The sequence below is a fragment of the Anolis sagrei genome, chromosome 10, assembly GCF_037176765.1.
Source record: "Anolis sagrei isolate rAnoSag1 chromosome 10, rAnoSag1.mat, whole genome shotgun sequence".
NCBI classification, from domain to species: Eukaryota; Metazoa; Chordata; class Lepidosauria; order Squamata; family Dactyloidae; genus Anolis; species Anolis sagrei.
The window spans coordinates 36,100,117-36,127,744 of NC_090030.1; the positions used below are offsets into that span (position 1 = coordinate 36,100,117).

At 47.6% G+C, this 27,628-nt stretch overlaps 1 protein-coding gene across 1 annotated transcript in view; it reads right to left on the reverse strand.

Annotated features, from left to right (window-relative positions):
* The window catches only part of MAMLD1 (mastermind like domain containing 1), a 184,222-nt gene that overhangs the window by 52,247 nt on the left and 104,347 nt on the right, over positions 1-27,628 (reverse strand). The window contains exon 2 of the mRNA XM_060756494.2: positions 14,286-15,902. Within this exon, the coding sequence (XP_060612477.2) occupies positions 14,286-15,902 (1,617 nt within the window). The remainder of the gene's footprint in view (positions 1-14,285; positions 15,903-27,628) is intronic.

A 27,628-nucleotide genomic window follows, 5' to 3' on the forward strand; every position in this document is an offset into this window, starting at 1 on the left:
AGAAGGATACCATGGTCGATGGTATCGAAAGCCGCTGAGATGTCCAAGAGAACCAACAGAGTCACACTCCCCCTGTCCAGCTCTCTGCGGAGGTCATCCACCAAGGCGACCAAAGCCGTCTCGGTGCCATGACCAGGCCTGAAACCAGATTGTGACCGATCTAGGTAGTTGGTATCATCTAGGAAGCTCTGGAGCTGGGAGGCGACCACCCGCTCCAGCACCTTACCCAAAAAAGGGAGGTTGGAAATTGGCCTGTAGTTACTCAGCACCGTGGAGTCAAGGGAAGCCTTCTTGAGGAGTGGGCGAACCACAGCCTGTTTCAAGTTAGGTGGTAGTGGAGGTGGAGGTGGTGGAGGTGGTGGTGGAGGAGGAGGAGGTGGAGGTGGTGGTGGAGGAGGAGGTGGACGAGGTGGAGGAGGAGATGGTGGTGGAGGAGGAGGTGGAGGAGGAGGTGGAGGTGGATGAGGAGGAGCAGGTGGTGGTGGAGGAGGAGGAGGTGGAGGAGGTGGTGGTGGAGGTGGAGGTGGTGGAGGAGGAGGTGGAGGAGGAGGAGGAGGAGGTGGTGGTGGAGGAGGAGGTGGAGGACGAGGTGGTGGTGGACTACGTGGATGCCGCAACCAAATAGTAAGGATTTCTCTACCTTGGCCATTTAGCTTGCAAATGAATTTTTTAAAAAAATTCTGTGCAAAAATACAAAATCAAAAAAGTTTGGATAATCTTCAAAAGCAATCTGTTTTTTGCAATAGTTTCATGGACGGCAGTGGCAAAAGAAAGACGTTACAGTGTCCCAGCGCCTGAAAATGGTCGAATGTTCACCTCCGTTTCCAGCTCTTGACACCTCCTGCCCGAACCGAATGTGCCTGGAAGAGCGTGCAAAGGCCAAGGAGGAGTTGGGCGGAGGAATTCGGGAGGGAATCTGTAACTATTTAATGAAAGTTCCCCTTTGATATTTCTCAAAGAGATGAGCCGGGGCGACTGTGAATTAGTTTTGGTTGCGGGAACACTCACACCAGAGCCGAAATGATCATCCGAGGCCCTCTTTCCCCATTGGGTGGGGGGCAGGTCAACCTCTGGGGCCAGACTTGCTGCTTCCTTGCGCTTCCATCCATTCACCCGCAGCCTCTTTTCATTTGTCTGGCTCCAAAGGCACTTAATTAGCTGAAGGGCTTTCGGCTTTGGCTTCCCTCCTCCCCCCCCTCCAAGGCTAATCTTCAGCCATTGTGCCATCGCAACAAGGAGGCTTTGGAATTCCAGGCAGGCTTCTCCCCTCCGCTGGGGTTGTGAAGGAAGCCAAAAAAGGGAGGACAAAACAAAACAACAACAAGAAGCCTCAGACATGCAGCCGGAGCCAGAGAAATCCCCGGCACCCTCCAAGGATCTTTGGATTGTACCTTTCCTCCAGCCAGCTCTCATCCACATACACAGGACATGCTAAACCTGACTTGCTAACCTGTCATAAAACACGCCAAGACACATGTCATCCTTTCTAATATCTACATGAAACCACTGGGTGAGGTTATCCGGAGTTTTAGAGTTGGGTGCCATCTCTACGCAGATGACACCCAACTCTACCACTCATTTCCAAGGAAGACTCCCAGACCTTGAACCAGTGACTGACAGCTGTGGTGGACTGGACGAGGGTTAACAGGTTGAAACTTAATCCAGACAAGGCAGAGGTCCTCCTGGTCAGTCACGGGGCTGACCGAGGTGATGTGCTCGACGGGGTTACACTCCCCCTGAGGGCATAGGTCCGTAGCTTGGGGTCGTCTGGAGTTTTGGAGTGCGGTGCCACCTCTACGCAGATAACACCCAACTCCACTACTCTTTTCCACCAGTTTCCAAGGAAGCCCTGAGGATACTGGACCAGTGCCTGGCCGCTGTGACGATCTGGATGAGGAGGAACAAGCTGAGGATCAATCCTGACAAGACAGAGGTCCTCCAGGTCAGTCGCCCATCTGACGAGTGCTGGACGAGTGCCTGAGTGCTTGTCGGGATTGATCTTCAGCTTGTTCGTCCTCGTTTGGATGAGGACGAACAAGCTGAAGATCAATCCCGACAAGACAGAGGTCCTCCTGCTCAATCGTAAACCGAATCGGGGTATAGGGTGGCAACCTGTGCTGGATGGGGTTACACTCCCCCTGAAGTCACAGGTCTGTGGTTTGGGGGTCCTCCTGGACTCAGCACTGTTGCTTGATGCTCAGGTGTCAGCGGTGGCCGGGAGGGCCTTCGCACAGTTAAAACTTGTGCGACCTTACCTCGTGAAGTCTGACTTGACCATGGTGGTCCACGCCTTAGTTACTTCTAGACTGGATTACTGTAATGCACTCTACGTAGCGCTACTCTTGAAGACGGCCCAGAAACTACAACTTGTCCAACGTTCGGCAGCCAGATTAATGACTGGGGCTAGTTATAGGGAGTGGTTGACCCCCATGTTTAAGGAGCTCCGCTGGCTGCCATTTATTTTCCCGGCCCAATTCAAGGTGCAGGTTATCACCTACAAAGCCCTAAACGGTTTGGGACCTGCCTACCTTTGTGACCGTATCTTTCTCCACATACCAACCCGGGCGCTTCGATCCTCAGGGAAGGCCCTCCTTTCGCCCCTGCCAATCTCACAAGCTCGTCTTGTTGGCACAAGGGAGAGAGCCTTCTCCTCTGTGGCTCCCCGACTCTGGAACTTATTATCTGGAGAGATCAGGAAAGCCCCTTCACTTGAAACGTTCAAAAAGGACCTTAAAACCCGGCTCTTCTGCTGCGCCTTTGGCGAGTCAGTGCACAACATGACACTATTGCTCAACCTCAACGCTTGAGCTCCCTGCAAATAACCTGCTCCTATTTTTATCTCATTAGAGTTTTTAATCATTTTATCCTGTACAGATTGAAACTAAATCCAGACAAGACAGAGGTACTCCTGGTCAGTCGTAAGGCCGAACAAGGCATAGGGTTACAGCCTGTGCTTGACAGGGTTGTACTCCCCCTGAAGGCACAGGTTCGCAGCTTGGGAGTGATCCTGGACTCTTCGCTGAGCCTGGAACCCCAGGTCTCGGCAGTGGTCAGGGGAGCTTTGGCACAATTAAAACTTGTGCGTCAGCTGCGCCAGTACCTTGGAAAGTCTGACTTGGCCACGGTGGTCCACGCTCTGGTTACATCCCGTTTAGACTACTACAACGCTCTCTACGTGGGGTTGCCTCTGAAGACTGCCCAGAAGCTTCAATCAGTCTAACGTGCGGCAGCCAGATTGCTAACAGGAGCGGGGTAGAGAGACCATATGACTCCTCTGTTACGCCAGCTCCACTGGCTGCCGATTAGCTTCCGTGCACAATTCAAAGTGCTGGTTTTGACCTATAAAGCCCTAAATGACTCCGGTCCAGTTTACCTGTCTGAACGGATTCTCCCCTATGAACCATCAAAGCTATTGAGATCTTCCGGGGTCGGGGGGGGGGGGCTGCTCTCGGTCCCACCACTCTCGCAATCACGGTTGGTGGGGACGAGGGACAGGGCCTTCTCAGTGGTGGCTCCCCGGCTTTGGAGCTCCCTCCCACTAGAGATAAGATCTGCTCCCTCCCTCCTGACGTTCAGGAAACTACTAAAGACCTGGCTCTGGAATGTGGCATTTGAGGATTGAACCTAGAACCTCCTTCCTTCTGCTGAACTGTGATGAACTGTGACTACGAGTATGACTATGACTATGACTGGATTGATATGTAATGACTTTGCACTTTGTTGTACTTATATATTATTGTACTTTCATATATGCTGTAAACCGACCTGAGACCCTCGTTGAGATGAGAAGGCCAATATAGAAAACTTCTAAATAAATAAATAAATAAATACATGTGGCCCGCCCACTGTTATTGTGATTGTGTTTATTGGAATGTTGTTTTGTTACCGTGTTTATACTTTTTTCTATGTAATTTTGATGATGTTGCTTGTTGTTTATGTTCTGGTTTTATTTTGCTGTAACATGTTGTCCGGGCTTGGCCTCATGTAAGCCGCTCTGAGTCCCCATTGGGGAGATGGTGGCGGGGTAGAAATAAATTTTATTTATTTATTTTTATTTATTTACTTCCCTTTCTTCAAAAACGTTCCAAAGATCTTGTGTTGTTGAAGTTTATTTATTTATTTATTTTGTGTGCTTCTACCCCGCCCTTCTCAACCCCCGAGGGGGGACTCAGGGCGGCTTACAAAAGGCACATCTTGGTGCCTACACAAATACAATAACATATAAAACCAGCAATTAAATGGTCAACAATTAAAACACTTAAAAACAATATATCACACAATCGATAGCCAATCTCAGACACAGCGTTCACCAACTCAGAGTTCATATTGCGTTCCACCATTGTCCAATTCCTATCCATCGTCACAGTCCCTTATTCATCTGCCAGAGTGCCCAAACGCCTGGTCCCACATCCACGTCTTTAATTTCTTTCTGAATGAAAGGAGGGATGTTGCTGATCTGATCTCCCCGGGGAGTGAATTCCATAGGTGAGGGGCCACCACCGAGAAGGCCCTGCTCCTCGTCCCCGCCAATCTCACTTGTGACAGAGGCGGGGTCGAGAGCAGGGCCTCCCCAGAGGATCTCAGACTCCGAGATGGGACGTAAAGGGAGATGCGTTCGGACAGATACGCTGGGCCGGAATCGTATAGGGTTTTGTAGGTCAAAACCAGCACGAAGTTCCCACTTTCCTCTGTTTTCGTGTCCTTTGGAACAACTGTCTCCGACTCACTTGCTCTGCTCTCCTCTCCTCCGTCCCAATGAAGTGGTGGAATGGAGAAACGGATGGATGAGATGTGAGGCACAGTGTCCCTGACTGGGGAGGATGGAAAAAGGAGCCGCTGCTGAGGGCGGAGAGTGTGTGTTCTCTTTGGGGCCTTTCAATCCCATTTTGAGAAAAGAGATGAGCTTGCATTCCCGTGGGCAACCTTGGCTGTGTGCTTTTGTGCTTAACACCTTTATCTTCGATCTCTGCCGCTCTCCAGACAGGTTGTAAAATCCCATATTGCCCGGACAATTGGTAGACCTGATAGTGCCTAATCTTTTTTCATCTGATGCTCAATGCCTTTATTGTTGCGCATTGACAGATATTGATCTGCCCACTGAGGGCTTGCGTTTCACGAAAGCCGAGCCCTGGAGGAGGATAAGGCAAGCATTGGACTGAAATGTATTCAAAAGCATTGTGGGGGAGGGAGGGAAGGAGGGAGGGTGCATGGGGGCCCATCAAACAAAACCAATATCAGGAAGAAACTTGTTCCTCTATTTTAATGGCCAAGCTTGAAAAAATAGTTACAAAGCCATATTGGGCTCACTTTGCTATAAACTCAACTGGACAGGCCACAGAATGTTGGAGGACAGCTGGAGGTAATTCCCTATGCAGGAGGTGCTAGGGCATCTCCCAATTCGCTCAGCGTTTTTAGCAGCTATTCTGGCTGAACACCGTCTGTGCTCTGTCTCTTTTCGTCTCTCTAGAAATGTTAGGGTTAGGGACACTGAGAGAGACTGGGACGCTCTGGTCCTTGAGTGCTCCAGCTGGAGGTAATTCCCTATGCAGGAAGTGCTAAGGCGTCTCCCAATTCACTCAGTGTTTTTAGCAGCTATTCTGGCTGAACACCGTCTGTGCTCTGTCTCTTTTCGTCTCTCTAGAAATGTTAGGGTTAGGGACACTGAGAGAGACTGGGACGCTCTGGTCCTTGAGTGCTCCAGCTGGAGGTAATTCCCTATGCAGGAAGTGCTAAGGCGTCTCCCAATTCGCTCAGTGTTTTTAGCAGCTATTCTGCCTGAACACCGTCTGTGCTCTGTCTCTTTTTGTCTCTCTAGAAATGTTAGGGTTAGGGACACTGAGAGAGACTGGGAAGCCCTGGTCCTTGAGTGCTCCAGCTGGAGGTAATTCCTATGCAGGAGGTGCTAGGGTGTCTCCCAATTCACTCAGCATTTTTAGCAGCTATTCTGGCTGAACACCGTCTGTGCTCTGTCTCTTTTCGTCTCTCTAGAAATGTTAGGGTTAGGGATACTGAGAGAGACTGGGAAGCCCTGGTCCTTGAGTGCTCCAGCTGGAGGTAATTCCCTATGCAGGAGGTGCTAGGGCGTCTCCCAATTCGCTCAGCCTTTTTAGCAGCTATTCTGGCTGAACACCGTCTGTGCTCTGTCTCTTTTCGTCTCTCTACAAATGTGAGCACTTTCAAACCCTCATCGTCTGATTCTTCTTCTCCCTCCAATTCCTGAGCACCTCCCTGCTCCCCTTCCTCTTCCGAAGACGAGGAATCCCTAACAAAGCAATGCTCCTTTGCTATCAACTCCACTGGACAGGCCACAGAATGTTGGAGGACAGGAAAAGAGATTGAAAGATGGTCTGAAAGGCAACCTTAAAAACTGTGACATAGACACTGAGAGAGACTGGGAAGCCCTGGTCCTTGAGCGCACCAGCTGGAGGTAATTCCCTATGCAGGAGGTGCTAGGGCGTCCCCCAATTCGCTCAGCGTTTTTAGCAGCTATTCTGGCTGAACACCATCTGTACTCTGTCTCTTTTCGTCTCCCTAGAAATGTTAGAGTTAGGGACACTGAGAGAGACTGGGAAGCCCTGGTCCTTGAGCGCTCCAGCTGGAGGTAATTCCCTATGCAGGAGGTGCTAGGGCGTCTCCCAATTCGTCCAGCATTTTTAGCAGTTATTCTGGCTGAACACAGTCTGTGCTGTGTCCCTTTTCGTCTCTCTAGAAATGTTAGGGTTAGGGACACTGAGAGAGACTGGGAAGCCCTGGTCCTTGAGCGCTCCAGCTGGAGGTAATTCCCAATGCAGGAGGTGCTAGGGCATCTCCCAATTCGCTCAGCGTTTTTAGCAGCTATTCTGGCTGAACACCGTCTGTGCTGTGTCTCTTTTCATCTCTCTAGAAATGTTAGGGTTAGGGACACTGAGAGAGACTGGGAAGCCCTGGTCCTTGAGCGCTCCCGCTGGAGGTAATTCCCAATGCAGGAGGTGCTAGGGCATCTCCCAATTCGCTCAGTGTTTTTAGCAGCTATTCTGGCTGAACACCGTCTGTGCTGTGTCTCTTTTCATCTCTCTAGAAATGTTAGGGTTAGGGACACTGAGAGAGACTGGGAAGCCCTGGTCCTTGAGCGCTCCAGCTGGAGGTAGTTCCCTATGCAGGAGGTGCTAGGGCATCTCCCAATTCGCTCAGCGTTTTTAGCAGCTATTCTGGCTGAACACCGTCTGTGCTGTGTCTCTTTTCATCTCTCTAGAAATGTTAGGGTTAGGGACACTGAGAGAGACTGGGAAGCCCTGGTCCTTGAGCGCTCCCGCTGGAGGTAATTCCCAATGCAGGAGGTGCTAGGGCATCTCCCAATTCGCTCAGTGTTTTTAGCAGCTATTCTGGCTGAACACCGTCTGTGCTGTGTCTCTTTTCATCTCTCTAGAAATGTTAGGGTTAGGGACACTGAGAGAGACTGGGAAGCCCTGGTCCTTGAGCGCTCCAGCTGGAGGTAGTTCCCTATGCAGGAGGTGCTAGGGCATCTCCCAATTCGCTCAGCGTTTTTAGCAGCTATTCTGGCTGAACACTGTCTGTGCTCTGTCTCTTTTTATCTCTCTAGAAATGTTAGGGTTAGGGACACTGAGAGGGACTGGGAAGCCCTGGTTCTTGAGCGCTCCCGCTGGAGATAATTCCCTATGCAGGAGGTGCTAGGGCATCTCCCAATTCGCTCAGTGTTTTTAGCAGCTATTCTGGCTGAACACCGTCTGTGCTCTGTCTCTTTTCGTCTCCCTAGAAATGTTAGGGTTAGGGACACTGAGACAGACTGGGAAGCCCTGGTCCTTGAGCGCTTCAGCTGGTGGTAATTCCCTATGCAGGAGGTGCTAGGGCATCCCCCAATTCGCTAAGCGTTTTTAGCAGCTATTCTGTCTGAACACCGTCTGTGCTCTGTCTCTTTTCGTCTCTCTACAAATGTGAGCACTTTCAAACTCTCATCGTCTGATTCTTCTTCTCCCTCCAATTCCTGAGCACTTCCCTGGTTGCCGTTGCCTTCATTCCAAGCAAGGCAGAGACGTGAGATGGCTTGCCCAGGGTCACTGAGGGGGTTTCTGTGGCAAAGTGAGGCATCCAACGTGGTCCCTTGGAGCCTGAATCCATCTCTCCGGCCACTCCACCCGGCTGGCTCTCTTGGCCGAGCCTTTCACAGGACTGCTGCGAAAATGAAACCGGGAGGAACCCTGAATTCCTGTCCTTGGATCCTTGGAGGAAGGATGTGAAATGAATGCAAAACATTCCCCACATGCCAAGAAGTCATGGGATAGCGACACAAGATGAAGTTGCCTTTTGCACGACACGAAGAATGTAAGAGAAGCCACGATGGCATCTTGGGAATAGCTGGTTAACTTGCAAGGACACAAGGAGAGCACTCCAGAGAGACAACCAGCTCATTACGCCGCTTCTCATAGCTCTCACACACTCCAAAATTATATTTCTTCCAAAAGTGTTGCATTCGCTTCCCAGGGTTTATATGCATATTTGTATGTATGTATATATGCATGTATGTGTAAATGTTTATGTGTGTGCATGTGTATATGTATATATTTATGTGTTCATGCGTATATGTATATGTGTGTATATTTGTGTGTGCATGTGTATATGTATATATATGTGTGTGTGTGTACATGTGCATATATATACATGTGTGTATGAATGCATGTATGTGTATATGTATATATGTGTGTGCGCATGCATATATGTGTATATATATATGTATATTTGTGTGTGCATGTGTATATGTGTATATGTATGTATATTTGTGTGTGCATGTGTATATGTATCTGTGTGCATATATATGTATGTGTGTGTACATATATATATTTGTGTGTGCTTGTGCATATATTTACGTGTGTACGAATGTGTGTATGTGTATATGTATATGTGTGTGCATGTGTATATGTATATATTTATGAGTTCATGCGTATATGTATATGTGTGTATATTTGTGTGTGCATGTGTATATGTATATATATGTGTGTGTGTGTGTACATGTGCATATATATACATGTGTGTATGAATGCATGTATGTGTATATGTATATATGTGTGTGTGCATGTATATATGTGTATATATATGTATATTTGTGTGTGCATGTTTATATATGTGTATATATGTATATTTGTGTGTGCATGTGTATATGTATCTATGTGTGCATGTATATGTATGTGTGTGTACATATATATATTTGTGGTGCTTGTGCATATATTTACGTGTGTATGAATGTGTGTATGTGTATATGTATGTGCATGTGTATATGTATATATATGTGTGTGTACATGTGCATATATATATGTGTATATGAATGTATGTGTATATGTATATATGTATGTGTGCATGTATATATGTGTGTATATATGTATATTTCTGTTGAAATTGTCCACATGCTTGTGGATTTCAATAGCTTCTCTGTGTAGTCTGACTTGTGGACAATTTCAACAGAAAGGAGGAAACCATGAAAATGAACAAAATCTGGCTACCAGTATTAAAAAACTCAAAAATGACAACAGCACAACAACAGAGAGGAAACAAACAAGGACATCTAATCACCTCTCAAAAAAAGATTGCTCCAGGCACTGCCAGGCCATCAAGTGCTAATCAAGGTGGTCAGTTGAAACATTCCCAATCTACAAGCCTTGACTGGTAGGTCTACTTGGTGCCCAAGAAGCAGTTTGGATCCGGTAGTAGAACGCACATCAGCGAAACTTAGATAGTAGACAGCCTGGGAGAGGTTAAAAAAGTGTTTTCCTTGTTAAAGAAAGAAATAGTTCTCCAAGCAAGGTGCCTGTCCATTGTAGACAAGTTAAGAAGCATTTGGGTTGTTGTAGGTTTTTTCGGGCTGTACGGCCATGGTCTGGAGGCATTCTCTCCTGACGTTTCGCCTGCATCTATGGCAAGCATCCTCAGAGGTAGTGAGGTTTGTTGGAACTAGGAAAATGGGTTTATATATCTTTGGAATAACCAGGGTGAGACAAAGGACTCTTGTCTGCTGGAGCTAGGTGTGAATGTTTCAACTGACCACCAATATCTGGCTACCAGTATTAAACAACTCTAAAATGGCAACAGCACAACAACAGAGAGGAAGCAGGCAGGGACATCTAATTACCTCTCAACAAAAGATTGCTCCAGGCACTGCCAGGCCATCAAATGCTAATCAAAGTGGTCAGTTGAAACATTCACACCGAGCTCCAGCAGACAAGAGTCCTTTCTCCCACCCTGGTCATTCCACAGATATATAAACACATTTTTCCTAGTTCCCACAGACCTCACAACCTCTGAGGATGCTTGCCATAGATGCAGGCGAAACGTCAGGAGAGAATGCCTCTAGAACATGGCCATATAACCCGAAAAAACCCACAAGAACTTAGTGATTCCAGCCATGAAAGCCTTTGACAACCAAGCACAGCTTAACATCTCTCAACAAAAGATTCCCCCAGGCTCAGCCAGGCCTTCAAATGCTAATGAAGGTGGTCAGCTGAAACATTCACACCTAGCTCCAGCAGAGAAGAGCTCTTTGCCCCACTCCAGCGATTCCACAGATATATAAACCCACTTTCCTAGTTCCAACAGACCTCACTACCTCTGAGGATGCTTGCCATAGATGCAGGCAAAACGTCAGGAGAGAATGCCTCTAGAACATGGCCATATAGTCCGAAAAACCTACAACAACCCATTACAACCCATGCCTTGTCTCCAAACAATCCCCTCAATCGGCGTCTTTTCCAGGATCAAGATTTGCTTGTTGCTTCTTTTTGGGAAGCAGAACACCAGTCGCTTCCTCTGCTCGGAAGGCAGTTTTACGAAGAGACATTAGTCTCCAAACCCTCATGACAAAATCCACACCAGCTTATGATTAATTAGTTGATTATTCCACGCCGTTAATCAATGGACGCTCCAACCCTTCACTCACGAGGAAGAAAACGACGGCAATCGGAGAGGAAACTGGGTGAGCCATGCTGGAATTGTGATAATCCATTTACGTCTCGACGGGTTGTTCCGAGGTTTGCTCTCGGAATCCACGTTTTGTGATAAAAGCCATTAAGCACCGAAAAAAAGAAATGCCCCCATCGCCTACTCGCTTGTTATTCAGGGGCGGCTTAACGAGCGATATCAAATCCAGAGCAGAGCTGTCGTTTAGCGCATAATTAATGTTGGAAGTCCTCCCTCGGAAAACCAGCCGGGCACCGGGAGCTTACCTAACGGATCTGGACACGGGAAATTCTCCTTTGTGGTCTCTGTGACGTTGCGCACATCTATTGACACAACAGACTGGGACTTTTAGGACTTGCAAGTACGCAAGGCTCTTCTGCTCCTAAGTGCAAACTGAACATGGAGGAATACTCCAAAAGAGAACAAGACCTATGCAGACTTTTGAAATTGCAATATCAGAGACTTCTCCCTTGTGGGAAGACGTCTCTTTCTTTCCTCTAAAGCAGCGTGTCTCAACCTGGGGGTCGGGACCCTGGGAGGGTCGGAGGGGTCACCAAAGACCATCAGAAAACACAATATTTTCTGTGGGTTATAGGAATTCTGTGTGAGAAGTTTGGCCCAATTCTATCATTGGTGGGGTTCGGAATGCTCTTTGATTGGAGGTGAACTATAAATCCCAGTAACTACAACTCCCAAATGTCAAGGTCAATTTCCCCCAAACTCCATCTGTGTTCATATTTGGGCACATTGAGTATTTGTGCCAAGTTTGGTCCAGATCCATCATTGTTTGAGTCCACAGTGCTCTCTGGCGGTAGGTGAACTACAACTCCCAAACTCAATGTCAATGCCCACCAAACCCTTCCATTATTTTGGTTGGTCATGGGAGTTCTGTGTGCCAAGTTTGGTCCAATTCCATTGTTGGTAGAGTTCGGAATGCTCTTTGATTGTAGGTGAACTATAAATCCCAGCAACTACAGCTCCCAAATGCCAAGTTCTATCTTCCCCAAATTCTGCCAGTGTTCAGATTTGGGCATATTGAGTATTTGTGCCAAGTTTGGTCCAGATCCATCATTGTTTGAGTCCACAGTGCTCTCTGGATGTAGGTGAACTACAACTCCCAAATCTCAAGGTCAATTTTCCCCAAACTCCATCTGTGTTCATATTTGGGTTCCATACTTCGCACTTTAACAACACAACTATTCAATGCTGTTCAATGCTAAGGCTTCCCACCAAAATGGAACTGTAGAGGGGAGTCTACTGAACAAGCCAGTATCTGCCAAATATGTTGCTTAAGTTGCATTGACCGATCATCTGTTCCATACTTTACACTTTAACTACACAACCATTCAATGCTAAGGCTTCCCACCAAAATGGAACTGTAGAGGAGAGTCTACTGAACAAGCCAGGACCTGCTGCATACAAGTACTGAACAGAAGGGAGGATCCCGTCTCAGCCAGAGTGAAGAGAGATAAGCAGGTGCGCAGAGAGACTTGCGGTTTTCCACTAGTTCCTGTGTTTGTAGCTCGCCTGTTTGTTGCTCGCTGTGTTTGTAGCTCGCTGCCCAAACAAGCCTGCATAAAATGTACACTTGGGGAGACAGAAGTAAGTCCTTAGAGCTTCCCACCAAAATGGAACTGTAGAGGAGAGTCTACTGAACAAGCCAGTACCTGCTGTATACATTGCTTAAGTCGTACTGACCCACCGTCTGCGCAGGGTTCCATACTTCACACTTTAACTACACACCCATTCAATGCTAAGGCTTCCCACCAAAATGGAACTGTAGAGGAGAGTCTACTGAACAAGCCAGTACCTGCTGTATACATTGCTTAAGTCGTACTGACCGACCGTCTGTGCAGGGTTCCATACTTCACACTTTAACTACACAACTATTCAATGCTAAGGCTTCCCACCAAAATGGAACTGTAGAGGAGAGTCTACTGAACAAGCCAGGACCTGCCGCATACATTGCTTAAGTCGTACTGACCGACCGTCTGTGCAGGGTTCCATACTTCACACTTTAACTACACAACCATTCAATGCTAAGGCTTCCCACCAAAATGGAACTGTAGAGGGGAGTCTACTGAACAAGCCAGTATCTGCCGCATACCAGTACTGCCATATGTTGAGGAATTACATGTCAGGATTAATCTAGTTATATATGTGTTTTCAAATGTGTTTCTATGTATTTCCAAGATGGAGTCTATTGTGTATTAGAAATGCTATGTTGAATGTTTATTACTGAGGCTGTGACTATGTAACCTTGAGAGAAATGAGATAATGCGTGTTCTGTCTGGGAACAGAAGGGAGGATCCCGTCTCAGCCAGAGTGAAGAGAGATAAGCATGTGTGCAGAGAGACTCTCGGTTTTCCACTAGTTCCTGTTTGTAGCTCGCTGTGTTAAGACGTGTCTTATGTGTATTTAGTAAAACTTAGTTTCTTTTGTAACTGAAAGACTGCAGAGTCCTTATTTTTGGAGTACAGTGTCTGTTGATCTAGCAAACCTTCCGCTGCGCGCCCCCCAAACTCTGTCAATCAGTCCCTAACCCAACAGAGACAAGGTATTGCTATTGATCCAGACCTGGAAGCTTGCTGACCTCCCTTGCTGGGAACAGAAGGGAGGATCCCGTCTCAGACAGAGTGAAGAGAGATAAGCAAGTGTGCAGAGAGACTTTCGGAACCAATTAAGGAGTCGTAAAGACAGGTGGAGGTATTACTTTTCATTCAACCCTCGTAGGAAACGCTTGCACAACTCATCCTCAACTACTAATGCCATCTTGAGGGAGGTCACCAAATAGGATGGGAAAGGTGGGTCGCAAACACTCATAGTCTTGCTCTCCTGTTGCGTGGGGTAGAAAAGAAGTGTGCCCAAACAAATCTGCATAAAATGTACACTTGGGGTGACAGAAGTAAATCCTAAGAGCTTCCCACCAAAATGGAACTATAGAGGAGAGTCTACTGAACAAGCCAGTACCTGCCACATACATTGCTTAAGTCACATTGACCGACCGTCTGTGCAGGATTCCATACTTCACACTTTAACTACACAACCATTCAATGCTAAGGCTTCCCACCAAAATGGAACTGTAGAGGGGAGTCTACTGAACAAGCCAGTATCTGCCAAATATGTTGCTTAAGTCACATTGACCGACCGTCTGCGCAGGGTTCCATACTTCACACTTCAAGTACACAACCATTCAATGCTAAGGCTTCCTGCCAAAATGGAACTGTAGAGGAGAGTCTACTGAACAAGCCAGGACCTTCCGCATACCCGTACTGCCATACGTTGAGGAAGAAAGTCCTAAGAGCACCCTCTCCCTGTGTGGAAGCAGCGCAACGTACACTTACCTGCCGGGCGGGCGACGGCAACGGGGCGGGCTGCACTTGCCGCTGCATGCGAGAGGGTTGCATGAGTTGCCGCAACTGCTGCTGGATGAACTGGCTGTTGTTGTTCACTTGCTGGGACTGCTGCGACGTTGCGGCTTGCTGCTGCTGCTGCTGGAGATAGTGAATGAGCGACTGTTGCCCAGAGTTGGTGCTCATGGGGGACATCTTCTGCGGCGTTGTGGGGTCGGAGCTGAAATGGGAGAGGGGCTTGGTGTTGTTGAAAGAGAACTGGTCCTGCGGCCCAGGGCCGTCGCTGCCCAGGCTTGGCTGCATGCCGTTGGAGGGCGGCTGCAGGAGCATGTTCATGTTCTTGGCCTGGGGCTTGTAAAGAGAGCTCTGCATGTTGGAGGGGTTACTGGCGGGAGCGATGCTGGGGAGGAGGCCGCTCTGGGGGCTGAAGGGCTGCTGCGGATGCAGAGCCGGGCTGGACAGCTTCTCCGGCCGGTAGGGTGGCGAGGGACCCGTATTGGTCGAGACCAGGCTGTTCTGCGGACTCTTGTTTGGAATGCTGTTGGGAAGGATGGGGTTGGGGGGGCTGAACGGCTGCTGGTTCAGAACCGGGCTGGAAAGCTTCTCCGGCCCAAAAGGAGGGGATGGACCGCTGGACGGGTTGCTGTTGGACGTGATGCTGGAGAGCAACGAGTTCTGAGGGCTCTGAATGCTGCTGTTGCTCATCATGACGTTTTGAGGGCTGAACGGCTGGTGGTGCGGGGACGAGCCTTGCCGGTACGGAGGGGAGAGGCCTTGCGAAGCGATGGTCGGCCAGCTCGGCCCTTGGTGCTTGGTCGTTGGCACTTGCTTGCTGGCCGCCAAGTGTTTGAGTTGCTGCGCATGCCAGTTAGGACCAGTCATGTTGGACAAAGGGACTGGGAGCATTGGCTGAGCTTGGCTCTTGTTCGGAGTGTTTGAAGAAATGGGCGAAGCCACCGTTTTGTTTTGGGGCTGAACGGGGTAACTTGCTCCGGCTGAAGAAGGTCTCATCTGGGGCGACCCACCACTGTTTGGGTTGCACCCCGGAGAAAAGTCTTTGTTGGGCATGTGGTTGTCCACGAGCGCGGCCTGCGGAGAGGGCTTTGACGTGCTGTTTATGGCCGGCTGCGCATGGCCCAGGCTGCCCAGAGGCTCCTCGGATTTGCTTCCCAAGATTTTCTCAAGGTCCAAGTCATTGGGCGATGGATCGGGCATTTTGGTCAGCTCTTCCAACAGATCTTGCAGCTCCTGGTCCACCGAGTGGATATGGCTCCCTTTCTCGTCATAATGTCCACCGATCGGTCCCTTCTGCGCGACGTCGCTGTTCGGCGGCACTGAAAACGGAGATCCGATGCCACTGCCGTTCATGTGATTGTTCTCCAGGAGCATCCCATGCCCCGCCACTCCCATGGAGGACACGCCGTGGTTGGCAGAGAACGGAGAGTGTTGCATATCCGCGCAGGAAACAGGGTTGGTCCCTTGTCCCATGGAAAGAGTGACGTCCTCCAGGCAGAGCCGCTTGTGCTCGCTTGGGAAGATGGCATCGTGCATGGCGTTGGAGGACAGGGAGCCCTCATCGTCCAGCTTCCGCTTAATGGACCCCTGTAACTGCAAGGGAAAAAAATGGAGGGTCATTAAGGAGGCAAAACAAAGGAAGGGCATTTCGGTATCACACGTTGGAGGAAGAGGTTCAGGTGTCACCCAAAAGACTGCTTTCTTTAGACTGTAAAATCCAGAGGAGCGATAGGCCAAAACATACTAAAAGTTTTAGCAGCTCCAGACTTACGTGAGTCGACAAATAAAACTCACATTTTCTGATAAACCTTGCTTTGCAACCTCCTATACCAGGCATGGGATAGTTTCAGCCCTCCAGGTGTCTTGGACTTCAACTCCCACAATTCCTAATAGTCTCAGGCCCTTTCTCTCTCTCTCCCCCCCCCCCCCTGACATTTAAGCTGAGTGCTGGGCCCATAACCAATTTCAAGCTCTGTTGTCTGTGCAGAGTGCAAGGGAGCTTCCTCTACAGCAGGCACAGGCCAATTTCGGCCCTCCAGATGTCTTGAACTTCAACTCCCACAATTCCTAACGGCCTCAGGCTCTTTCCTTTCCCACCAAGCCACTTAAGCAGAGTGCTGGGCCCATAACCAATTTCAAGCTCTGTTGTCTGTGCGGAGTGTAAGGAAGCTTCCTCTTCAGCCCTCCAGGTGTATTGGACTTCAACTCCCACAATTCGTAACAGCCTCAGGCTCTTTCCTTTCCCACCCAGCCACTTAAGCTGAGTGCTGGGCCCATAACCAACGTCAGCCTCTGTTGCTTGTGCGGAGTGCAAGGAAGCTTCCTCTTACAGTAGGCATAGGCCAACTTTGGCTCTCCAGGTGTTTTAGACTTCAACTCCCACCATTCCTAATAGTCTCATGCCCTTTCTCTCCCCCCCCCCCCCACAGCTTAAGCTGAGTGCTGGGCCCATAACCAACATCAGGTTCTGTTGTCTGTGTGGAGTGCAAGGAAGCTTGCTCTACAGTAGGCATAGGCCAACTTTGGCTCTCCAGGTGTTTTAGACTTCAACTCCCACCATTCCTAATAGTCTCATGCCCTTTCTCTCCCCCCCCCCCCCACAGCTTAAGCTGAGTGCTGGGCCCATAACCAACATCAGGTTCTGTTGTCTGTGTGGAGTGCAAGGAAGCTTGCTCTACAGTAGGCATAGGCCAACTTTGGCTCTCCAGGTGTCTTAGACTTCAACTCCCACCATTCCTAATAGTCTCAGGCCCTTTCCTCGCTCCCACCAGCCGCTTAAGCTGAGAGCTAATAATAATAATAACAACAACACTTTATTTGTACCTCGCTACCATCTCCCCAAGGGACTCGGTGCGGCTTACATGAGAGCTGGGCCCATAACCAATGTCAGGCTCTGTTGCCTGTGTGGAGTGCAAGGAAACTTCCTCTACAGCAGGCACAGACCAATTTCAGCCCTCCAGATGTCTTGGACTTCAACTCCCACAATTCCTAACAGCCTCCAGCCCTTTCCTTTTCCCCCTCAGCTGCTTAAGCTTTGATACTGTAGGGTGGGCATGAGCAAACTTCGGCCTTCCAGGTATTTCGGACTTTGTGGCTCTATGGTCCTTAAATAAAAGGATTGTTTTCTTAAGAGTCAGATCAGGCAACACTGTGTTATTGTGTGGCTCTTGGCTCTTGTTCCATGTTCATGACTAAAGATCTTTGGGAAAGTCTTGTACTCATGCTTAAGCAGCTGAGGGGGAAAAGGAAGGGGCCTGAGGCTGTGAGGAATGGTGGGAGTTGAAGTCCAAGACACCTGGAGAGGGCACAAGTTGGCCCATGCCTGTTCTACACCGGGATTGTGGTGCAGCTGGCTGAGTGTCAGCTGCATTAAGATCACTCTGACCAAAAGGTCATAAGTTCGAAGCCAGCCTGGGTTGGAGTGGGTTTCCAACCAATTGTGTGTAGCCTGTTGTCGACCTTTGCAACCCGAAAGACAGATGCATCTGTCAAGTAGGAAAATTAGGTAAAGTGTGGGGAGGCTAAATTAACTGATTTATGAGGCCATAAAGAAGACTCCAGCAAAGCATTCCAGCGGGGAAGCATGCGGGGAATGCGGAAGTGCTTCATCAGTGTTGCAGATGGACGAGGAAAGCAACAGCTCCACATTAGGTGCCACCTTAAAGTGTAGGGAGGCTAAATTAACTGATTTATGAGGCCATAAAGAAGACTCCAGCAAAGCATTCCAGTGGGGAAGCATGCGGGGATTGCGGAAGTGCTTCATCAGTGTTGCAGATGGACGAGGAAAGCAACAGCTCCACATTAGGTGCCACCTTAAAGTGTAGGGAGGCTAAATTAACTGATTTATGAGGCCATAAAGAAGACTCCAGCAAAGCATTCCAGCGAGGAAGCATGCGGGGAATGCGGAAGTGCTTCATCAGTGTTGCAGATGGACAATGAAAGCAACAGCTCCACATTAGGTGCCACCTTAAAGTGTAGGGAGGCTAAATTAACTGATTTATGAGGCCATAAAGAAGACTCCAGCAAAGCATTCCAGCGGGGAAGCATGCGGGGAATGCGGAAGTGCTTCATCAGCGTCGCAGATGGACGGGGAAAGCGACAGCTCCCCTGGCGGCCAGAAAAAGTTAAAATAGCCTCTGTGTATATGTTTGTATGTCAAAAATTGGCATTGAATGTTTGCCATATATGTGTACACTAGGCCTGGGTAACAATGGAAAAATTTGTTTCTAAAATCGATTTGTATTTGGGGGGGTTTTTTGTTTTGATATTTAAAATAATTACAAAATTTTCCCTTAAAAAAGTTCGATATTTACGAAATTTCGTAAATGGTAAAAAATTAACGAATCGATTTCCGAAACAATAACGAATCGATTCGTTAATGGCGGACACGACCGCGAAATATGCTAAAAAACCTCCAAAAACTTCTGAAGCTTCCCTCTCCCTCTGTTGTTGACTGTTGGTGTGATATTATAATTTTTTTTCACTAATTAAACCATAAAACTGGCCCAGACATGCGGAAATAATAACGAAACGACCTCAAAACAATAACGAAACGAACACAATAACAAAATACGAAGCATTTACAAAACGTTTTTTTAAATAATTGCTCCAGAATGGTTCGTTATCATTTTGTAATTGAAAAAATTAACAAATTATTAACGAATTACGAATTAACGAAACGAAACCGCCCAGGCCTAGTGTACACTGTAATCCGCCCTGAGTCCCCTGCGGGGTGAGGAGAAGGGCCGAATATGAAAGCTGTAAATAATAATAGTAAATAAAGGATGTACAACTAACATTTATTTTGTGCCAACTCTATCACAAAAGCATCAAAATGTTAGAAACGACCCCAAATCCCTTCTCTATCTCCAATAGCTATTGCATTATTAGAGCCTGTAAGCTGCTTGAATCAAGGTCTTCTCTTTGTTGTTTCCCCTGCAAAGCTCTGCACATAGAATTCTCTGATATTTGTAAGGAGAATAATCTGTCCGTTTCCAGCCTCGGGAACAGAAGAGTTCAGAGCTTTGCGGCTGTTTCAATTACGGCTGCATGCTCCGCTCTCTGCTCCTCGCGAACAAGCCAGCATCTCTTCAATAGAAATTAATTTCTCCTCCAAACAATGGGAGGTCTGAATGGATTCCTGGGCTAAAGCTCACAGAGCAAAGCCAACCAGGGGTATTAAGTTCACACTCAGGCAGCAGCGCAACCATTTCACATTCCTTCCAGGCTGAACATTTGAAATAATCGGCATACTTTCGAAACCAAGCAAAACAAAATAGTTTCGGCTATCTAAACAGACGAGAATCTTTCAAGCTACCTAACCACACATGTTTCAGACTGTCCCTATGAGAGCTAAACACTCAATTTGCCTGAGTGATCCAGGCCACTCCGCCTGTTGTGCTTTTTTCCAAGGTTGCAAACACTTTTTGTTAATTGTAAGGAAGGCTTTAAGAAGTGTTAACATGCAATAAAGTTGAATGACTCTCAGAAAAACAGGGTATTGTTAGTAAATGATGACCTTGGCCTAACAACCCAAGCAAAATACTTTGAAACAGTCGAAATCCAACTCACGTCTCTCCAGCGAGTACAAAGATAACCACCGGAAGTCTAACCCTGCCAAGACACAAGCATGTGCTTTCCACCTATGTAATCATGAAGGTACGGTACTTAAAAAGCCAAAAAACAAAAATTACATTACAATAAATGCACAAAACCATATATATATATATATATATATATATATATATATAGACATTTGGGAGTTGTAGTTGCTGGGATTTATAGTTCACCTACAATCACAGAGCATTCTGAACCCCAGCAACGATAGAATTGGCAGGGGACGATATATATATATAGCCGTCCCCTGCCAATTCTATTGTTGCTAGGGTTGAGAATGCTCTGTGATTGTTGGTGAACTATAAATCCCACCAACTACAACTCCCAAATGTCAGGATTCTATTTTCCCCAAACTCCACCAGTGTTCATATTTGGGCAGATTGAGTCTTTGTGTAGAGTTTGGTCCAGATCCATCATTGTTTGAGTCCACAGTGATCTCTGGATGTAGGTGAACTACAACTCCAAAACCAAAGGACACTGTCCACTAAACCCTTCCAGTATTTTCTGTTGGTCATGGGAGAACTGTGTGCCAAGTTTGGTTCAATTCCATTGTTGGTGGAGTTCAGAATGCTCTTAGATTGTAGGTGAACTATAAATCCTAGCAACTACATCTCCCAAATGACAAAAGCAATTTTTTTGAGTGAAGGACATACATTGGGTTGTTAGGTGTATCACGTCCAAATTTGGGGTCAATTCCCCCAGTAGTTTTTGAGTTCTGTTAATCCCACAAATGAACACACAAACACACACACACACACACACACACACACATATGTAATGTTCGTTTGTGGGATTAACAGAACTAAAAAATCACTGGGGGTCTCAGGGTCTCTTTAGTGTGTGCCAGGGGCCACTTTGCCCATTTGGTGCCTTTTAGAAGTTGTTTAGGGTCTTTTTAGTGTGTACCAGGGGCCACTTTGCCCATTTGGTGCCTTTTAGAAGTTGTTTAGGGTCTCTTTAGTGTGTGCCAGGGGCCAGTTTGCCCATTTGGTGCCTTCTAGAAGTTGTTTAGGGTCTCTTAAGTGTGTGCCAGGGGCCAGTTTGCCCATTTGGTGCCTTTTAGAAGTTGTTTAGGGTCTCTTTAGTGTGTGCCAGGGGCCACTTTGCCCATTTGGTGCCTCTTAAGTGTGTGCCAGGGGCCACTTTGCCCATTTGGTGCCTTTTAGAAGTTGTTTAGGGTCTTTTTAGTGTGTGCCAGGGGGCAGTTTGCCCATTTGGTGCCTCTTAAGTGTGTGCCAGGGGCCACTTTGCCCATTTGGTGCCTTTTAGAAGTTGTTTAGGGTCTCTTAAGTGTGTGCCAGGGGCCAGTTTGCCCATTTGGTGCCTCTTAAGTGTGTGCCAGGGGCCACTTTGCCCATTTGGTGCCTTCTAGAAGTTGTTTAGGGTCTCTTTAGTGTGTGCCAGGGGCCAGTTTGCCCATTTGGTGCCTTCTAGAAGTTGTTTAGGGTCTCTTTAGTGTGTGCCAGGGGCCAGTTTGCCCATTTGGTGCCTCTTAAGTGTGTGCCAGGGGCCACTTTGCCCATTTGGTGCCTTCTAGAAGTTGTTTAGGGTCTCTTTAGTGTGTGCCAGGGGCCAGTTTGCCCATTTGGTGCCTTCTAGAAGTTGTTTAGGGTCTCTTAAGTGTGTGCCAGGGGCCAGTTTGCCCATTTGGTGCCTCTTAAGTGTGTGCCAGGGGCCACTTTGCCCATTTGGTGCCTTCTAGAAGTTGTTTAGGGTCTCTTAAGTGTGTGCCAGGGGCCAGTTTGCCCATTTGGTGCCTTCTAGAAGTTGTTTAGGGTCTCTTTAGTGTGTGCCAGGGGCCAGTTTGCCCATTTGGTGCCTCTTAAGTGTGTGCCAGGGGCCACTTTGCCCATTTGGTGCCTTCTAGAAGTTGTTTAGGGTCTCTTTAGTGTGTGCCAGGGGCCAGTTTGCCCATTTGGTGCCTTCTAGAAGTTGTTTAGGGTCTCTTAAGTGTGTGCCAGGGGCCAGTTTGCCCATTTGGTGCCTCTTAAGTGTGTGCCAGGGGCCACTTTGCCCATTTGGTGCCTTCTAGAAGTTGTTTAGGGTCTCTTTAGTGTGTGCCAGGGGCCAGTTTGCCCATTTGGTGCCTTCTAGAAGTTGTTTAGGGTCTCTTAAGTGTGTGCCAGGGGCCAGTTTGCCCATTTGGTGCCTCTTAAGTGTGTACCAGGGGCCACTTTGCCCATTTGGTGCCTTCTAGAAGTTGTTTAGGGTCTCTTTAGTGTGTGCCAGGGGCCAGTTTGCCCATTTGGTGCCTTCTAGAAGTTGTTTAGGGTCTCTTAAGTGTGTGCCAGGGGCCACTTTGCCCATTTGGTGCCTCTTAAGTGTGTGCCAGGGGCCAGTTTGCCCATTTGGTGCCTTTTAGAAGTTGTTTAGGGTCTCTTTAGTGTGTGCCAGGGGCCAGTTTGCCCGTTTGGTGCCTTTTAGAAGTTGTTTAGGGTCTCTTAAGTGTGTGCCAGGGGCCAGTTTGCCCATTTGGTGCCTTCTAGAAGTTGTTTAGGGTCTCTTTAGTGTGTGCCAGGGGCCAGTTTGCCCATTTGGTGCCTCTTAAGTGTGTGCCAGGGGCCAGTTTGCCCATTTGGTGCCTTCTAGAAGTTGTTTAGGGTCTCTTAAGTGTGTGCCAGGGGCCAATTTGCCCATTTGGTGCCTTTTAGAAGTTGTTTAGGGTCTTTTTAGTGTGTGCCAAGGGCACCTTTGCCCATTTGGTGCCTTTTAGAAGTTGTTTAGGGTCTCTTTAGTGTGTGCCAGGGGCCAGTTTGCCCATTTGGTGCCTCTTAAGTGTGTGCCAGGGGCCAGTTTGCCCATTTGGTGCCTTCTAGAAGTTGTTTAGGGTCTCTTAAGTGTGTGCCAGGGGCCAGTTTGCCCATTTGGTGCCTCTTAAGTGTGTGCCAGGGGCCACTTTGCCCATTTGGTGCCTTCTAGAAGTTGTTTAGGGTCTCTTTAGTGTGTGCCAGGGGCCAGTTTGCCCATTTGGTGCCTTCTAGAAGTTGTTTAGGGTCTCTTTAGTGTGTGCCAGGGGCCAGTTTGCCCATTTGGTGCCTCTTAAGTGTGTACCAGGGGCCACTTTGCCCATTTGGTGCCTTCTAGAAGTTGTTTAGGGTCTCTTTAGTGTGTGCCAGGGGCCAGTTTGCCCATTTGGTGCCTTCTAGAAGTTGTTTAGGGTCTCTTAAGTGTGTGCCAGGGGCCACTTTGCCCATTTGGTGCCTCTTAAGTGTGTGCCAGGGGCCAGTTTGCCCATTTGGTGCCTTTTAGAAGTTGTTTAGGGTCTCTTTAGTGTGTGCCAGGGGCCAGTTTGCCCGTTTGGTGCCTTTTAGAAGTTGTTTAGGGTCTCTTAAGTGTGTGCCAGGGGCCAGTTTGCCCATTTGGTGCCTTCTAGAAGTTGTTTAGGGTCTCTTTAGTGTGTGCCAGGGGCCAGTTTGCCCATTTGGTGCCTTCTAGAAGTTGTTTAGGGTCTCTTAAGTGTGTGCCAGGGGCCACTTTGCCCATTTGGTGCCTTCTAGAAGTTGTTTAGGGTCTCTTTAGTGTGTGCCAGGGGCCAGTTTGCCCATTTGGTGCCTTCTAGAAGTTGTTTAGGGTCTCTTTAGTGTGTGCCAGGGGCCAGTTTGCCCATTTGGTGCCTCTTAAGTGTGTACCAGGGGCCACTTTGCCCATTTGGTGCCTTCTAGAAGTTGTTTAGGGTCTCTTTAGTGTGTGCCAGGGGCCAGTTTGCCCATTTGGTGCCTTCTAGAAGTTGTTTAGGGTCTCTTAAGTGTGTGCCAGGGGCCACTTTGCCCATTTGGTGCCTCTTAAGTGTGTGCCAGGGGCCAGTTTGCCCATTTGGTGCCTTTTAGAAGTTGTTTAGGGTCTCTTTAGTGTGTGCCAGGGGCCAGTTTGCCCGTTTGGTGCCTTTTAGAAGTTGTTTAGGGTCTCTTAAGTGTGTGCCAGGGGCCAGTTTGCCCATTTGGTGCCTTCTAGAAGTTGTTTAGGGTCTCTTTAGTGTGTGCCAGGGGCCAGTTTGCCCATTTGGTGCCTCTTAAGTGTGTGCCAGGGGCCAGTTTGCCCATTTGGTGCCTTCTAGAAGTTGTTTAGGGTCTCTTAAGTGTGTGCCAGGGGCCAATTTGCCCATTTGGTGCCTTTTAGAAGTTGTTTAGGGTCTTTTTAGTGTGTGCCAAGGGCACCTTTGCCCATTTGGTGCCTTTTAGAAGTTGTTTAGGGTCTCTTTAGTGTGTGCCAGGGGCCAGTTTGCCCATTTGGTGCCTCTTAAGTGTGTGCCAGGGGCCAGTTTGCCCATTTGGTGCCTTTTAGAAGTTGTTTAGGGTCTCTTTAGTGTGTGCCAGGGGCCAGTTTGCCCGTTTGGTGCCTTTTAGAAGTTGTTTAGGGTCTCTTTAGTGTGTCCCGGGGGAAATATTTCCCATTTGGTGCCTTTTAGAAGTTGTTTAGGGTCTCTTTAGTGTATGCTGGAGACACTTTGCCCATTTGGTGCCTTTTAGAAGTTGTTTAGGGTCTCTTAAGTGTGTGTAAGGGCCCACTTTGCCCATTTTAGATGTTGTTTAGGGTCTCTTTAATGTGTGCCAGGGGAAATATTTCCCATTTGGTGCCTTTTAGAAGTTACTATGCACAAGGCGGCATCTTTCAAAATGGTTAATGATGGGTGCCTGCTTAAATTATGATCCTAGGCCGTGTCACTTCCTCCAGTCTAACTCACATCCTGCCTTGCGTAACTCCTACCGAAAGAGAACAGCTCGGCATGAGATCCCAGATGGAAAAGCCTTCCAGTGACATGACACACACACACACACACACATGCAGAAAAGAAGCAAGTGGTTGCAGAATATAGCAGCGCACCAGGAAGGAGGAACCTTCCCGTTCCGAACAGGTTTCCGAGTGTTTGGGGTGCCTCGTGTCTCGGAGTGAGAGCTCCTTCCCTCCCTCGGAACGCATTGCAAAGAGTCTGACAGACACTAATGTATTCCGCATGTCTGTGCTCTTGAAAGGAAAGCAAGAGCCGGGAAAGAGAGTGACATATTTGTACTGATTTCCTGTTAAAGGCTACTTATAGAAGTGGGACCAGGAATCCAATTGTGCTCGTCTTCAAACTACGACACCGAAACAACATTTCCATTCTATATGCATAATATTTTGCGTTGCCCAATGAGCCTCGGAGCTGAGCTTTGCCTTTTCCCCTTTTCCTTGTTTTCTGTTGCAACCCAGATCAGGAAACGAGACCGTAAGACAACAATCCACCACACTTGACTGTGGGAAAAAACAATCCCTTTTTATTGATGAAAAATGGTTACAAAATAGAGGAAAATGCAAAGTCAAAAAGACACAGTAAAATTCAGCAGTCAGGAATATCTATCAACTAGATCAAAATTCCAAAAGCTTCACTGCAAAAACCTGGAACCTGTTAGCATTTCACTAACCGTACTTGGAGCACTAGAAGCCTCTTGGGATGTAGGCCACGGGAAACGGGAAATCTGCCAAGGTAATGCTTCAGTCTAAACGATGCCTGATCTAACGAGACCGCCTGTGGAGAGGCACTTAAAACTGAAGAAACTGTTTCTTGACACGCCTCCAGGCTTTGAAGCCTGCGCCTCCTTTTCCCTTAATCTGCTTGACCTTCGCAGACTCTGCGATTCACTCCTGTTTTTCCAAATCTGTCCTTTTCTATCCTCATTAAGGAAGCCAGGTGTTAGCTGCTCTGGAGAGCTATCACCGCTTGGTTCTGAAACATTCTCATCAGATGTGTAGTTTCACTTTCCAAGCCACTGACCTCAGAATCAACATTTTTAATACCATCAGGGAAAAATACATGTTCAGTAGCCTGTTCAGTAGCATCAGGAAATACAATCAGAGAATCAGGTTCAGGTTCACACACAGGCTGAACCCCAACATTTTCCTCTAAATCAGTGTTTCTCAATCGACCCCTTAATACAGTTCCTCGTGTTGTGGTGATCCCCAACCATAAAATTATTTTCATTGCTACTTCATAACTGTCATTTTGCTATTATTATGAATCGTAATGTAAATATCTGATAGGCAAAGTGTATTTTCAGTCACTGGAAATCCCAGCAACTACAACTCCCAAATGACAAAATCAATAACACCCCCACCCCCAACCCCACTAGCATTCAAATTTGGCAAAAATACCCAATAAGGCCAAATTTGAATACTGGTGGGGTTGGGGGGGGGATTGATTTTGTCATTTGGGAGTTGTAGTTGCTGGGATTTATAGTTCACATACAATCAAAGACCACTCAGAACTCCACTAACGATGGAATTGAACCAAACTTGGCACACGGAACTCCCGTGACCAACACAAAACACTGGAAGGGTTTGGTGGGCATTGACCTTGATATTTGGGACTTGTAGTTACTGGAATTTATAGTTCACCTACAATCAAAAAGCATTCTGAACTCCACCAACAATGTAATGGGCCCAATCTTGGCACACGGAACTCCCATGACCAACACAAAACACTGGAAGGGTTTGGTGGGCATTGACCTTGAGCTTTGGAGTTGTAGTTCACCTACATCCAGAGAGCACTGTGGACTCAAACAATGATGGATCTGGACCAAACTTAGCATGAATACTCAATATGCCCAAATGTGAACACTGGTGGAGTTTGGAGGAAATAGATCTTGTCATTTGGGAGTTCCAGTCACTGGGATTTATAGTTCACCTACAACCACAGAGCATTCTGAACCCCACCAATGATAGAATTGGGCCAAACTTCCCACACAGAACCCCCATGATCAACAGAACATACTGTGTTTTCTGATGCGACCCCTCCGGGGGTATAGTTGAGTGGCCAGGTATTCCTGGACGACTTGTTTCCCAATTTGGGGTTGGATGTCCTCTAATCCCGCATCCACTCCATCTTGCTGAGGTTGAAGATGACTTTCTTTTTGTGAGAAAACCGAGGCAAAGAAGGCATTAAGCAGTTCTGCCTTTTCCCTATCATCCCCTGTCTGTCAGCATTACCTCATCTTCTCCTCGAAGAGGCCCTATCGCCTCCTTGTTTTTCCTTTTTCTATTGATATAAGAAAAGAAGCCCTTTTATTGTTTTTAATGTCCCTGGAAAGCCTGAGCTCGTTTTGTGCTTTAGCCTTGCGGATCTTTTCCCTATAGGTGTTGGCTATTTGTTTGAATTCTTCTTTGGTGATTTCTCCCTTTTTCCACTTCTTGTGCATGACTTTTGTGAGAAGACCGAGGCAAAGAAGGCATTAAGTAGTTCTGCCTTTTCCCTATCATCCCCTGTCAGCATTGCCCCATCTTCTCCTTGAAGAGGCCCTATCGCCTCCTTGTTTTACCTTTTTCTACTGACATAAGAAAAGAAGTCCTTTTTATTGTTTTTAATGTCCCTGGCAAGCCTGAGCTCGTTTTGTGCTTTAGCCTTGCGGACCTTTTCCCTATAGGTGTTGGCTATTTCTTTGAATTCTTCTTTGGTGATTTCTCCCTTTTTCCACTTCTTGTGCATGACTTTCTTTTTGTGAGAAGACCGAGGCAAAAAAGGCATTAAGTAGTTCTGCCTTTTCCCTATCATCCCCTGTCAACATTGCCCCATCTTCTCCTCGAAGAGACCCTATCGTAAGAAATACAAGGAAGGGTGAAAGCCACAATTGCCTGCTCTGCCTCAAGCCAAAATTCAGGATGGACTCACTAGGGACGTTCTTCTGTCACTCCACAGCCGGAGGGATCGGTTACACTTTGGTCACTAAACAGAG